This window comes from Embiotoca jacksoni, unplaced genomic scaffold, assembly GCF_022577435.1.
Source record: "Embiotoca jacksoni isolate LCO1_2020_lvr unplaced genomic scaffold, fEmbJac1.0.p SCAF_14, whole genome shotgun sequence".
Taxonomy (NCBI): Eukaryota; Metazoa; Chordata; class Actinopteri; family Embiotocidae; genus Embiotoca; species Embiotoca jacksoni.
Genome location: NW_027185274.1, coordinates 4,343,623 through 4,358,759, shown reverse-complemented (window position 1 = coordinate 4,358,759; position 15,137 = coordinate 4,343,623). Strand labels below are relative to the sequence as shown.

The window sequence follows — 15,137 nt, the reverse complement described above, 5'->3', positions numbered from 1 at the left end:
CACTCTGGTCCGGTGATGGAAACAGAGAGACTCATTGTATTTCAAACTACTCCCTAGTGTTCCTTATCCATAGAACCCAGGGTTGCTCACGTTGGCATTACAGTTGTGAAGTTATTGAATGTGGAGATCTTTTTAAGTGGAATTTTACAAAAATAGCCAAGGGTAGTTAAGCTTGTACTTGTGAGATTTTTTTTTTTCATCCTTTTCAATACAGCAGGTTAATATGGAAAAAACTTATCATAATAACCAAAAAAGCACAAGTACATGAAGGCCATATCGAACTCCACCTGTTCCACTTGGTCCAGCATTCGTTTATTTCAGTTATATTGGACTGGACACGTTAATAGAGGCCAATCAGAGATACTTTGGGAAAAATTGTTTGACATAATAAAAACTAGAAGCAATATTTCTTAACAACTTGAACACAAACTGCTTTATCTTTTTTGTTTTTGTCAGTTTAAAAGTGAACTAAACTAAACCATAAACAAGGGGTCTCCAACTCACGAGCTATTGGTTGAGTGTGTGTCTGTTGAGTATCAATTTGTTATTGTTCACATAATAGAAGGTTATTTAGCTGTTTTGGGTGGAGCTCACCTATGTGAATAAATGTAACAGAGATACATGAGTAGCTCTTGGTCATAGAGATAGTAAATCAGGAAATTTTTATGAAACTGGTTTTGAAAACAGTCACATGGCTCATTTTGGATGGCGCTGGCAGGCCTTGAAGGACTGATTGACCTTTTATTACTTTATCACAAGTGGAAAGTTGCTTACTAACAACTCCATCAGTCACAGTTCAACATTAGTGTTTATTTTGATTATTTGTTTCTGGTCAACTGCTGAATGTAAATCCAATGTTCACTTGCTTTTCACTCTATTTTGGTCTCAACTAACTCCTGATTGAAGCATTTGGATTTTAGCTGTTAACATTGCATTCACCAGTGTCTCTGTCTTTTGTTTGGCTGTGAGAAGGTACAGTAGGTTCAGTTTAAACCGGACGGTGAGCATGAACTAAAACATAAAGTTATGAGACCAGGCAGCTAAGCAATGAGTTGTAAAGCTCTGTAAAGCTGTTGGCAGAGACAGATTCAGGTGATACATCTCATCGTATTTCATCAATACGAGTCAAACTGGTTTCATGTCAAACACTGTATCATAAAACAATATAAATGACTGCAACTTTAAGACTTCAATTAACTTGCTTTTACAACTCTCCATGAATAGACTTCTTTGTGCTGTCATGTCGCCACAGTAAATCTGAGATCCCGCATCAGTTCACCTTGCTACCTCATTCACATCCCTTTAATCTCCCCTTAAAACCATTTTTACAAGCTTGCACTTTCAAAGTAAGTGTTCAACCGCTTTGAATTGATGTTTCTCCCTTTTTAAATGTATTTTTGAACAATCGCAGCCACCTCTTCATCCTCACGCCACCCTATACTTCTCCCACGGTCTCTTCTGACTTACCCATTGTCCCCCGATGATATTATATGAACCCTCATTACAGGGGTGGTAATAGACTCCTCAGCACTAAGATCCTCTTTATTATCTGTCAACTGTGGACTACATCTCTAAGCTGATTAGCCAGAGCCGTCTTTTCAGCATTTCAATTAGGAGCGTTTTGAATAGTCAGGCAGATTGCATGCCTTATATTCATTACTGACATTCTTAGAGTGCTGAGCGATGTTCAAATACTGTAATCCAAGAAACACATTGCGGCAGTGAGGATGAAAGAGCAAAAGAATAATGACATCATGGCAGATTTTAATGTAAGTCTCACAGGGAAATTGCAAAAGTAGCTATTAACAGCAATCCAAAGCAATTTACAGCAGCAGAGAGACATGCAGTTTTAGCATAAATAGCCCAGCTGGCAATCGTACTACTGTCATGCACAGGCCATATGCACGCACGTGCGCACACACACGCACGCACACACACACACACACACACACACACACACACACACACACACACACACACACACACACACACACACACACACGGCCTTCCTGTGTGCTTTGAAAGAGCTAAGAAAGACAAATATATTTCCAGGACCATCATCTCTACCATGATGTGTCTTTTGTTCTGCTCTCCACTTTTATCTAACTGTGTGCTCTCACTGTAAAGTACTAACAACTGATAAGTGTGTCAATCTGAGTGGCATGAAGAGAGGCTGCCTGATTAGCTGCTATTTAGGAAGATGTCACTGTAAGTGCCCGCAGGGTTGCGGACACCTATAGTATATTGCTGTAATGTCGCTGTTCGACCCATCTTTGTCATTTTAGACGTGCTCGCACAGGAAACGTCCGACATTCAGGAGCAGATATCTGAGAAGGAACGAGGAGGCAGAAGAGGAAGAGGAGGGCATTGAGGGAGAGGAGCGGGAGGAGGAGGAGGTTGTGACTCCAATGCTAATGGATTTAGGTCAGATGATGAGGATATGATTTGTACTGTGGGGTGTATGTGTGCGTTTGTGTGTGCGCAAGCTTGCACGTACATGCAGAGTACATTCGGGTTTTGTGATGTCATTAGCAGTGGGGCCAAAATATGATGATCTCGGGGTATTATCGGTATCTGTTTAAGGTATCCGGCTTTATCAAATACCCACTTGACACAGGAGTCACCACCATGTTTTATCATTCAGTCTCTGTCTGACTCTCATTCACACACACACACATACACACACTCACTCACTCACTAATCCATTCAGTCATTGTTAATCCAGCTGTGTGCTGGTACAGAGATGTGCCGTACATGACTGGCAACCAAGTCACCAGTGCTGATGTCACACCTGTCTGTGTTTTGGTTGCCATCGTGGTCGTCGCTGTTGCCGCGACCCATTCAGGGACACACACAGGCTATCTGAATCTATCAAAGAGAATAAACCTTGTTCTGTACTCTGCCCTTCACATTAGAGCACACTGAATTTCTCTCCCTGGAGTTCATCAATGTCACAAACGCATGTGTCTGGGCGGCAAGTGAAATGTTGTCGTCATGTTCTCACTTGTATTCATTTGACAGCTTAGCCTCACTCGGAGCATCAAGTCTGAGAGAACAGTGCAGAGCCAAGGAGGGATATAATCGTATACACTTGAGGATTTCTGCACTACTCGTGTTGTTTGCTACAGAACAACTGCAGCCGAGCAGCTGAGAGTCAAGTGCCCTCTCCCCGGGCACCTCGCTGATGCTTGTAGGAGGAAGACGAGAGCCTTCCACATTTCAAATGATATATCTGCACTGAGCATATCGTTTTTTTTACAGTTGTGATTTTAGTCACAGAAATCTTTTCTCTAACCTTGAAACTACCTCGCAAGCTGGTTTGTTTCTTTGAGATCTTAGATCTCAAAATCAGAGAATGTATTAACTATTAAGAAATAACAACAACAAAAAATTTCATCTTTTTGTTTTAAAATGGTGTGCTTGATTTCTTGGGTGTAGAATTGTAGGTCCGTATTGTTGAAGTTCTTAAAGACACAATACAAGCCTGGCTGAGGAACAGTGTCTCTGACTAATAAGTCAGCTGTTTAAATCCTATACAATGTACTGAACTGGGAAGTAGTGTCAGTCAGTCTGCAGCCTGTATTAATGTAATGCAGCTAAAATGTTACTGAAGTTTGAATGGTGCAACCTGGTTTAATTCATCACTATTTGAAAACTAGCTAGTAGCTACTAAAAAGCCAGGAGGGCTTTTACTCAAAAATACAGCAATGGATTCACACAAAGCTGGTGCAACCTGAGGAGTTTTGCTGGATTAATGCACATACAAAATTTTAAATCTTTGCATTCCTAATGGAGTGGATTTTTAGGAGTTGTCTAATTTGAAACCAGGGGGTGTAGTCTGTGATCATGGAAACCCAGATTAGGATTTGATTTATTGTGGAGAGTGTTTGGCTTGTGTGTGTGAACAGAGAGAGGGATGAATAAGGGAGTGTGTCGAGACATCCAGAGATTTAAAACAAGATGGGATGCAAAACAAGTCGAGATGGAAGAGAGGATGTAAAGACAGAGGAGGGAGTGAGAAAAGGAAAAGCCATGAGAAAAAAGTAACATTCCGACTGGGATTGAGTGGAGAGAGGGCTACGTGGTGGAGATTGAAAGCCGGAATGGAAGAGGAAAAGAGGCATCACGATTAAAAAAAAAAAAGAAAGAAAAAGAAAGAAAAGACAAGAGAATGCAGCTGGAGGAGATTGCAGAAAAACTGAAAAAACAATGAGAGGAGACGCAATAGGAAATAAAGTAGAGTGAGAGATAGAGGGAGAGATACTGAGCGCTCAAATGTAGTAGAGGAGACAGCAGATGGTGGGGATTATTCTGGACTAAAATACTCTGGGATCTACAGAGGGAAGGCCGCAGACATAAACCGTCACAGACTCCATCTGCCAGAAATAGACCAAAAAGAGCTGTAGGTCCTCCATCGCCATAATAATCAAATACTGCCTGGACGGCAAAACCCAAAACAGCTAAAATCGTTATCATAAACAACACAGTAAATCTCAGGGTAGATCAAATGCTCGTGGATGTGGATGCATGTGTTTATTAAAATCCCTCAGGACAAATATCCTGTTGAGGTCCACGTGCAGAGTGACACACACTGCATGGGAGTTTTTATGAAACTTAAAAAAAATTATATGTGAAAAGATAATAGCTACATGACATTCATGTGGAGACATAACATATGCACTAGTCTGATTTTTGCAGCAGGTGCCTGTGTGCTGGAGTATTTCAGAATGTGTTTGTGTGTGATTATGACTGATACCATAAGACGCCGCTAATCCACATTTTATGTTCGCTGTGATTAGGACAGCAGTCTGCTGCACTAACTACGTGTATGGATGTATGTGTGTGTGTGTGTGTGTGTGTGTGTGTGTGTGTGTGTGTGTGTGTGTGTGTGTGTGTGTGTGTGTGTGTGTGTGTGCGGGGGTGGGGGGAGGGGAGGACTGCAACAAACTGGTGCACAAATCTCCCCAATAATGCCTTTTATATCCATCCACACACACTCTGAATACATGCGACTTCAGACACAGTCTAATTGCCTGCTAATCATCCTGCGTGCAGAGAGGAGAGAAGAGAGGACAGACACAGATTTGGAAGTGAGTGGTTCTTTTTTTTTTTTTTACCTTTCCCTGTGTGTGGATCAAACCTTGAACCTGCAAAAAAAAAAAAAAAGAGGAGAAAAGATAATTACTGTTGTGTTGTGAGCAAACGCAAGTGTGGCAGAGCAGATCATACAGTACACTATCACAGTGATGAAGCAATTTCAACAAAAATCAACAACATTAGTGCCTCTCGGCAGGCAGACAGAACCCACGCCATGCTCAGTTCCTGTCTGCAGCTTTTTCTCAATACTCCTCTGTAATTGCCTATTGAGCCATGTCACTCAAGAGTTGTACTTTATGTTCCTGCCACAGCAAGTAAGTCAGTACACTGTAGTCTCAGCATTAGTGATAGGATGGCAAACATATTGACTTATTCTATGTGTGCATAAGAGAGAGCCTGTGTGTGTGCATGTGTGTTATTGACTAATTATCTACTCTGACAGAGGATAGTTAATTAAATCCTTCTCAGGCAGCGGGCATAAAGTAATTATTGTGCATGGATGCATATCTACCAAAAAAAGCAGTCATCATCCACATGTGCTAAATACATGTCACGTGCGTGCAAAACACATTAAAAAGAGCCTGCACACACGCTTACGTCCACCAACAGACAAATTGCAAACTGACTCAACATGTTTGCATCATCACCTTGTCTTGTGAGTGTATCCACACACAAAAAAAGGAAAGAAATAATCTGCCATCTTTCCATCACCATGAGCTGCTCTTCAATAGCATGTGCACCCAAATTTACTTCATTTTTTTTTTTTAATCTCTGCCAGGCAAAATAAAAACAGATGGCAACTGGATGGGACTGCATTGACTTGCATGTGACAGGCCGCCAATATCATCTTTACTGCTGTCGTCATGACAGCAATCAACCTATTTAACTTCAGCTCAAAGCGAAATGCACCAGCATGGAAGCATTATTGCATGACTGATGATATCATTTTTTACATAGGTGATGAGATGTGAGGGCGCAATAGACGTATTCTTAAAGTGCAACACATGATTCATTGTTTCAGCTTTGCACTGAGAGGTTTTGTCAGAAGAATATAAATGCATGATTCCACCGTAACCGACTGCGTTATTTTTGGGCTCAAACACGGCGAACAAAGTTGATCGCGGCAAACCGAGACAACACTTGTGATTCCACCTGACGCACCGCAGTGCATTTTAGAAAACAGCTCGGCGCTCCTCTTCACTAAAAATATGCATGTAGGCTGTTTTTGACAGAAGCCACATTAAGTTGCACAGAACAGATCAGCTGGGCAGGAAGTCAGACACAAGACAGGCAAAGAGAATCCAGTAAATTTTAAAAATAAAACACCATGATAACGGCAGTTCACAAACCACTGTTGGTTGTCGCTTTGTTTCAAACTCCCAATTGTGTATCACATCACTACATCAATGTCAACCCCTCCTGGTCTTTCACGTCGGAGAAGAAATGTGTTCGCCTCCTGCTGACAGGCACTATATGCCAAATAATTCTGAGCATTGATGATATTTTAACTAAAACACAGCCAATTGTGGCAGCAAATAGCCACTATAAACACAAAACGGACCAAAAAAAATAGACATTTAATGTTCAGTAGAAGCAAAAAAAAATCAAGGAAAATCAATGAAATTGAGCAGATATAACACTTCTGAACGCTTCTAAACTGCTCCAGGCGGGGTATAAAATTGTGCAGGGGACGGACCAAAATGGTGTTGCTTCCGTGACATGACAGACATGTTGAGGTAATCATGAGGTTAAGAGGTTTGGTAATGCTCCTTGGCCCAGCAGTCAGAACACGACGCCAAAAACGTTGTAGATATGTTTGCATCTTGATTTTGGAACGTATTCAAGAAGTGATACACTGGGGAATTGAAATAAATATTTGATACGCCTTCCAGTGCCAAATTGTGCCCACCAACAGTGCCAATCAAACAACTTTTTCCCCTCCTCAATTCCCCAAACCACTGTGCTCCCAATTACTGGTTTCTAGTCTGAAATCGATGCGCTGGAACAAGTTGGCTCATATCGGCTGGATGAAAGACCTGTCGTTGTGTTGGTTTGTACATGTGCAAACAGATGCCTGCTACATCTGCGGTCTGATAACATGATCAGTGGGATGGCCCAACGCTGGATTGATCACTGACAGGTTGCAAAGCTGCAGTAAGTGTTTGAGATTCGCTCTGAATGTGATAAAAGCTTTTCACTGGCGTGGAACAACTTGACACGAGCTATGAAAAAAATCTACATGTAGCCGTGTATTTCTGTCTCCCTTTCCTTAATAACAACACTTTTCCAAGTACTTCTGATCTGTAAGGGCAGTAAGTGTACTAGTTTTCCGTACTTTCCAAAAATTCACTCTTTTCTTTTCATGCAAAACACTGCTTCATTGTCCCACACTGTAGCTCCATTCACAGTATTTTGAAAAGAGGGGGACAATGACAGTAACAATCTGTCCTCTGCTGAAAACCTTTGCTGCTCTCAGGCAGAACACACAGTGACCACCCAGACTACAGGAGCCCTGGAAACAACAGGAGCTTCTGTGGCATACAAAATAAGCTCCTGACACACGAATGAACACACAAACATGCCTCTGCTTTTCATGTACCGATTTATGCATTCACAAGTAAGACATTCAAATCACAGAACCAAAGAAGTAATGCCTCACTATTGCTGCTTGTTAACTGCAAATAACATTTTGAAGAAACATATACATCCAGTTATGTACTTGCTCAATAGATAACCCCATTATTTTCCCTTCATGTGTGATAAGATTAAAAAGACGAGAGAAAAACAATCACACAATAATCTTCCACAGTTTCTGCCTGAGCGGGCGGAGGTGTGAAGCCAACGCTCCACCTGGCTGATCCTTTTCAGCTGCTTGCAATCAGAGGACCATCAGCAGCGTTCGGCCGAAAGTGCTCTGCGCTTTGAGACGCCCAGACGCAATCGTTTCATCAGTTGTTAAGCAGCGACGCCCGACCGCTCTCGTTCAGGTGGAGCAAAGGCCCGTGAGAAAGATGGAGGGGGTGCCCAAATAACAGAGAGTTATTTTAACAGTAAATATATCTCGCATAAAGGCTTTGTATGTAAAAGCGGTGCAGGGCGGAATCCGAAAACTGTAATGACGGTTCGATACTCCTCTCTGACCGAGAATATTAGAGCAAGAGCGTTACGACCCTTTCTGTGGCCCAAATGGCTTCGTCCTGCTTGAGCTCGCAGTCTGGGAGGGTCGCTAAGGGACGGTTGATGTTACCTTTCACCTTCAACACTTGCATTCACATTTCGCACCCATCTATGCATTACATTCACAACTGATGTTACTCATCTTCACACCTCATGTTTCTTTTATAGTTTAACTTTGTTAATTTCAAATAAAACTGTCCATTAGCAGTTCAACCCGTCTCGCCTCCCGTCCTCTTTGTCACAAGCGTTGAGCCGGTTTGTGACAGGGTATATATGTCCCCTGTCTGAATGCGTTGGAGCTCTTTCTTCCCACCTCTCTAAAACACAGTGATTGAGTCTTCCCCGAGCAGGTTGAATATAATCTCGACCTCTGAGGCACTTTACAGAGAATTTCAAACCATTACCCAAGCTCAACAATTGTCGGTGGCTGCCAAGCACCTTCAAGGGAATGTCAGTTTCCATGGAGACCACGCCACCCCCAGCTGTAGGCCCCGCCAACCCCTTCGCCACGGGAAAAAAAAAATCCTTTGACGGCCACGTTTCACAAACCTTTCTGTATTTTTTTCTCGTGCACTGTTTAACAACGTCAACATGTTCACTCACAGTTCTTTGGCACTTTAACTCGGACCCTGAGAGGCTTTCATGGGAATAAATGTAGGGATGTGCAGATTATAAACAAAGTTGAGAAGTACGAAATTAAAGTTACACATATAAATACTCAGAGTTGGTAGGAGATAGACCCGAATTCAAGAAATAACAAAATTATTTGACAATGGCTGAACTTACCTTTTAAAGCTGAATAAAACAACCAGTGTGTAGGATTTAGGGGAATCTATTAGCATAACGGGAATATATTATTCATAATTATGTTTACATTAGTGTATAATCAGAGTGAGCCCTCCATGTTTACATAAGGAGCGGGTTCTCTTCCACGGAGGCCACCATGTTGCACAGCCATGTTTCTACAGTAGCCCAGAACGGACAAACCAAACACAGCATCTCTTCCAGCCGCTGTAGATTCTTGAAGGGGAACCGTGAGGCATGCAGTGTTCATTTGGTTTGAATCTGCATCCTGAACACTAGATGCCACTAAATCCTCCACACTGCTGCTTTAATCAATGTTTTAATATTACCAACTGAACAATGGATATGCGGTTGTTGATAGGGACAAACCCGCAGATAATTATCACTGGACTGCAGTTACCTCTCAGCTCTCTACAATTCTTTGGCATCTTTCAGCTCAATTGTTGTGTTTCTTGGCCCACTTCTGTTTGGTTCATTCTCACCAGTGTAGCAAGCAGGTGCTTTTCAGCAGAGAAGCTCTACCAGCCCATTGTATCCTCATCCAGCACCATTGCATAGTTTGCCTCGGACAAAGTTAGCTATTTCCTCACAAACATATTTGTTTGTACCGCTAAAAAGTCATATGGGATATGAATTGTCATATAGTCTCATAAGAGTTGATAGAGACCATACACAGAGCAAAAAAAGGGTGATTATTTGATTAATATTGGTTATATGGTCGAAAACACAACTTCAAACGAAGGGTTGTGTTATTCTATAGGTGCTGCTTGATGCACGGTATATAAGCAGCTGTTGTAAACAGTGTTAATATGTCAGTGTTGTGTTCGCAGCTCGTTTCCGCTGGTGATCAAAATTCAGGTGAAACAGATTTAAAAGTTACTGACAGTAACAAACGACTGCTCACATCTAAACAAACTACCCTATAAACATATAAATACACTGCACATACAATTTTTTTCAGGAAATAAAAGAAACAAAAAGGATAGCAATAATGAGCAGTGTCTTATTCCTTAAACTTAAGTACTTGTGCTTGCACTGACACACACTCACATTCATATTGTGATCAAGGTAGACGAACTGCACAGAAACAGTCCATCAGCTGCATTGAAACAGATAACATGCAGGTTAGTGGTTGTGAAGTTATTATACACTGGGAGGTCTTTTGTATTGTATCTGATCTTAAAACACTATTTCATTGCTCATTTTCCTCCTTTACTTTATTTCTCAGCATTATAATGATGTGAACTCACCCTTCTTATTCTAAGAGCAAGCTCATACTAATAAAACAAATCACTCTGGGGCAGCTTTTGTTTTGCCTGCATTCCTGAGGACACACTATAAGAGCAGTGAAAATAAGAGGAGATATTATTGTGAGAACAGTTAAAAAGTTAAAGTAAAATTGCCTTGAATTGTCGCAGTGTATCAAAGTGTATATGCCCTGCACTAAAAGGTAAAGATTAGCTTCTCGTAACTTAAAGCATCATGTCCAAGAGACGTCTCTTCTGTTGTTCTAGTCTTCCTCACGAACTGATTTGGTGAAGAAAAGAAAGAAAGGCAGAGAAGTGCTCAGCGGACACTGAAGAAATGAAGCTTCAAGCAAAACAGACATGTGCCTCCCACAGCAAACACGTTGCTCATCTCTCCTGCTCGTGTGTTTAGCCAGGAGATGATCACCAGGTAGTGAGGAGCACCGTTGGAGACAACATGCCCATAAACACTCCCGCAGGAGGTGGAGCGCTTCTTAAAAACCGAACAAACTGCACCTTTAAAAACACATCGCTGGCATGCGTTCACACATGATTTCATGACCCACGGTGTTCACACCTGATTCTCTCCCCTCCTGGGTTTTAATCAACTTGTTTGTTTCAGAAAGACTTCATTAGTTTGTTTCTTTGATTTTGTAGGTATGAATGCCTCTGAGTGAGTGTGTGTGCCCGCTCATGTGTATGCTCATTTAGCATCAGAAAACACAAACACACACACACACACACACACACACACACACACAGCTTACGTCCTTGAGAGTGCCTCAAATGCATTTAAAAACAAGTAACCAAAGCACCTCCATGACTTCATCACATTGATGATTTTTCATGGTGCACTCCATGTTATTGGAGAATACAGGTCATTACAATGCAGGCTGCAGTGAAGAGGGGTGTTAAAAGATGTTTTCCTTTATGGAGAATGATTTGTTTGTTTTACGTTCCAGCTCACTAGCCTCCCGGGCCTTAACCTACATTGCAGCACAAAGACTATTAATCATTGATGATCAGACCTTTTAATATTACTCATATAAAATGTATCTGCACGTGACTAAAACAAATGAAGAGTTCTGTTCAAGAACATTGGGTATGCATTTTGGGGGGGAATACCTACCTGAATTCTACCGAGTACGTTGTCTGCCCAAGTCTATTTAAGTCAACTAGATTTCCTAATAAGAGAGTGGATCAAAAAGCTTCAACATTGCTCCGATTGAACGCAAATGGAGCGCAGTACTGTGATGTGCACGGACAGGTGGAAGCTGTAACCGTCATGAGTAATTACTACAAGTTTTTTTGCTGATCAACATAAGCACCTGCGGTACACACCTATGTTTTTGTGACCACTGGTCCTCCAGCTACAGACATGTAAAATAGTTACACAATAATTAGGAGGATTCATGTTTTTTTAAATACTAAAACACAGCGAGCTGTATTCACTTTGTCTGTTGGCTGCAGCACAAAGTAAGAAATGACAACAATAACCACAAAACGGACAAAATAGAAGTCGTTTAACAACGTTTGTTGAAGACAGAGGCACAGAAATCAAGGAAACATGACCAAATCAGGAAGCAAATTAAAACAGGCATACTCTAAAATTTCTGATCCCCCATCATATTACAGTAATTTGCTTTAATCTGATGTGATCAGATCTGTTTGAATGTGTCATGAGTGGTAAGAATCTAATAGCCTGTTTTAATATGTGCCTTAAAGAAGTAAACCACACTCTCTCTATCCCCAAAAGCTGATTGGTCTAAATTCCATCTGGGGATTCACACTGGCAATATTCTTCTGACACAGGCATCAAAGACACATTTAAAACATGAAAGATGGTGTGTTCAAATGTCTCATTTAAAAAAATAATGAGCCACCTCAGAACTCAGGTCTTACAAATCTCACATCTAAGGCGAATGCATAATAATCATTTAATCCAGACATTCATTATAACCGAGGAGCGAAGCGTCTCCAGAGGTCAATTAACCCGATGTGTGAACCGAGAACTCTCGGCGCAGACGTCCAATGAGCCCAGATAACACACACACACACACACACACACACACACACACACACACACACACACACACACACACACACACACACACACACACACACGCACACACACACACAAAGCACATTTTCACATACTAACGCATGGTAAAGTCAATCCACACATGCACAGTCAAAAGGCCAAGATAATAAGGACATGACAAAGAAGTACTTGCTCAAATCACACTCTGCTAAACACACTCACACACACTGTACATATTACCAAGCAGACTGCTGTCCTTTAATCACAAGTCATGTTTTAACTGGAGCAAGTGTGAAGGAAATAAAAGCCGTCAGAGCGTCCCAGTCTGGCGCCGAAATGCTTGAGCATGAGACTGCTGGAGCCAACTTGGTGGATTCACATATGCTTTTATCAGAAGGTCATTTTACAGTCAGTCTGGAAGTGGATTTAGCCAGATTATTATTTACATTCTTTTTCAATCAGGCCTCCATGTCAGAAACCCAAATAAGGAGTTCAGACTGTTTATAGAGTGTTTTACATGATCTGCTGTCATCCTAATTGCAACAAGTAAGTTAAATTTTCCTTGATTTGAGTGTTGGACTAAAAGTAAAGAGGCAAAATTTACAAAACAGATTTAACTGTACTCTGAAACTACCAAAAATCAGTCTGGAAATAGTCGACCCAAATAGTGTGTTTTTAAATGACTCGATTAGGAAGCAGCATGTTTTATGCAATCCTGAGTTCAAAACGTGTTTACAGATGTCAGCTTCTCTCACGACGGGGTATGAGAGCAACAATGAGGCAAAAAAAATTTTTTGTGGAGAATTAATTTTTTTGCTCTTGAGAAAAAAAGTTGAAATGTCAAAATAAGACTACTTACTTTTCACATAATTCTACCAGATTCCTTTTGTAGATGAACTTGTGCAATTGTAGGCCCTTTTTCGGGAATCAGTTTTAGTAACAAGGAAATTACTTCTCATTTATTACATAAACACAGTTTGGTAATAAGTAATTTTGACTTTTGAGAGAAAATTGGGTCTGTTCAGAAGGAGAAACCACACAAACTTGGAGGAAGTGGCCGCATTTGTGCAGAACAAAATTGCTGGAAATGGACAGATACAAGGGTATAAATGTTTACACTTGTGTGCAATATAAAGAGGATACAATTTATTACAATACACAACTTGACAATTGATCAAGCTGTTTAATCCCAATGGTGTGGGGCTCAGGTGAGCACAGCGTCTGAGATGCAGGCATCCCAATGCGCTTCCTTTGCTTCTCAACATTTTGACTTTATTCTTGATATTTTGACTTTACTGTCCCTCTATTTTTTTTTTTTCCTCAATGTGGCCCTAATACTCCGTTGTACCTTTTGTATCTTTGTTAGGTCTCCAGATCTCACTGGATCTATATCCTGCTCAGCATTAATTATCTACCTTTTTCTTCTATATGAATCAAACCATCAGACTCCAGGCTAATTCTTTCTTTTATTCTTTCTGATTTGTGCTAGCTATTCCTAAAGGGCTTCATCTCTTAAAAGCCCACTGCAGACAGTCAGTTCACCTCCACCTGGGTTCACACCACAGACAGTAACTCGCAGTCTTCATAATACATGAGGCCTCAGCTACAGTGGAGCCATTTTCTGGGTAACTGCATCCGTCTAGAATATGCTCATTCACACAGTCTTCTTAGGTGTTATTCAACTACCCATTTATACATAATAAGTGTGTGGGAGCTGCATGCGATTGCTCACAGATGCAAGTCAGAGCATTTGAATATTGCTTGCACAAGCACTTCAGAGCTGAATACACACACATGCATGAAGAAACATGCATATAAAATCTCCTCCTACACACACACACACACACACACACACACACACACACACATACACAAATACAGCACCTGTCCCAGCACACGCACACTGAAACCTTGCACATATACAGCTCTCCAACACCCTGGGTTTGCATGAGCGAAGGGAGTCGTGCTGTAAGAACCTCCGGCTATTCAGCTCTTTAAATTGGTCCCAGTGAGATGTGAGAGTTCAGACCACGGGGCTGACCTCTACCTCCACGCCTGTGTATCAAAGAATTAGTCTCTGTCAGCCCGATCACTAGCACCCACGGCAGCTCGAGACCCCTCTCCGATGTTGTGCGGTATTAGTGGGCTGAGGATGACAATGGCAAAGGCCATTCTGTACATGCATGTTTGATTTTAGGGAAAGTGTTCCTGCAGTTGACTGTTATACCATCTTGGGAACTGATTAAGAAATGCAGGATCAGCTCAACTGGTCCTTTAATGAGTCTGACCAACACTACATCGCATCTTTTGGAGACATTAAGACATTAAAAATATCTTTATTTCCTATTAAAAATCTCAGGTGAGGTAACACTAGTGACAATACAGTTGCAGCTCATAGTTACTGTTAATAATTCATTTTCTAGATGGCTAAAATGCTATGAATATATATTGGCTTAAGGCAATTCTGTTTAACAATATGCATTATATTGTGTTTCCAATGTTTAGTGTACCTTCCTTCATACGAACGTTGTTCAAATGTGGCTGACAGTGACGAGTGTCCTGCCGCAGAGACCTTCTGTCTGGGCAGCATTTATGACAGAAGACTGATGCTCGGCCCCGTTCCACCTCCACAGTCACCCAGTGTCTTAACCCCACACCCGACCGCTGTGCAAACAGACAAGACATGATAGACGTCATATTTGGGCTGTCCGCCTGCCAGAAACCACGAGCGCAGTCACCCGCCAATCAGCCGAGGAGGCAGCCAAGGGCAG

General features: G+C 41.5%; 1 protein-coding gene across 1 annotated transcript in view; it reads right to left on the bottom strand.

Annotated features, from left to right (window-relative positions):
• igsf11 (immunoglobulin superfamily member 11) overlaps positions 1–15,137 on the bottom strand; it is a 108,636-nt gene that overhangs the window by 70,092 nt on the left and 23,407 nt on the right. The window contains exon 2 of the mRNA XM_069147559.1: positions 5,118–5,147. Coding sequence (XP_069003660.1) covers positions 5,118–5,147 — 30 coding nt within the window. The remainder of the gene's footprint in view (positions 1–5,117; positions 5,148–15,137) is intronic.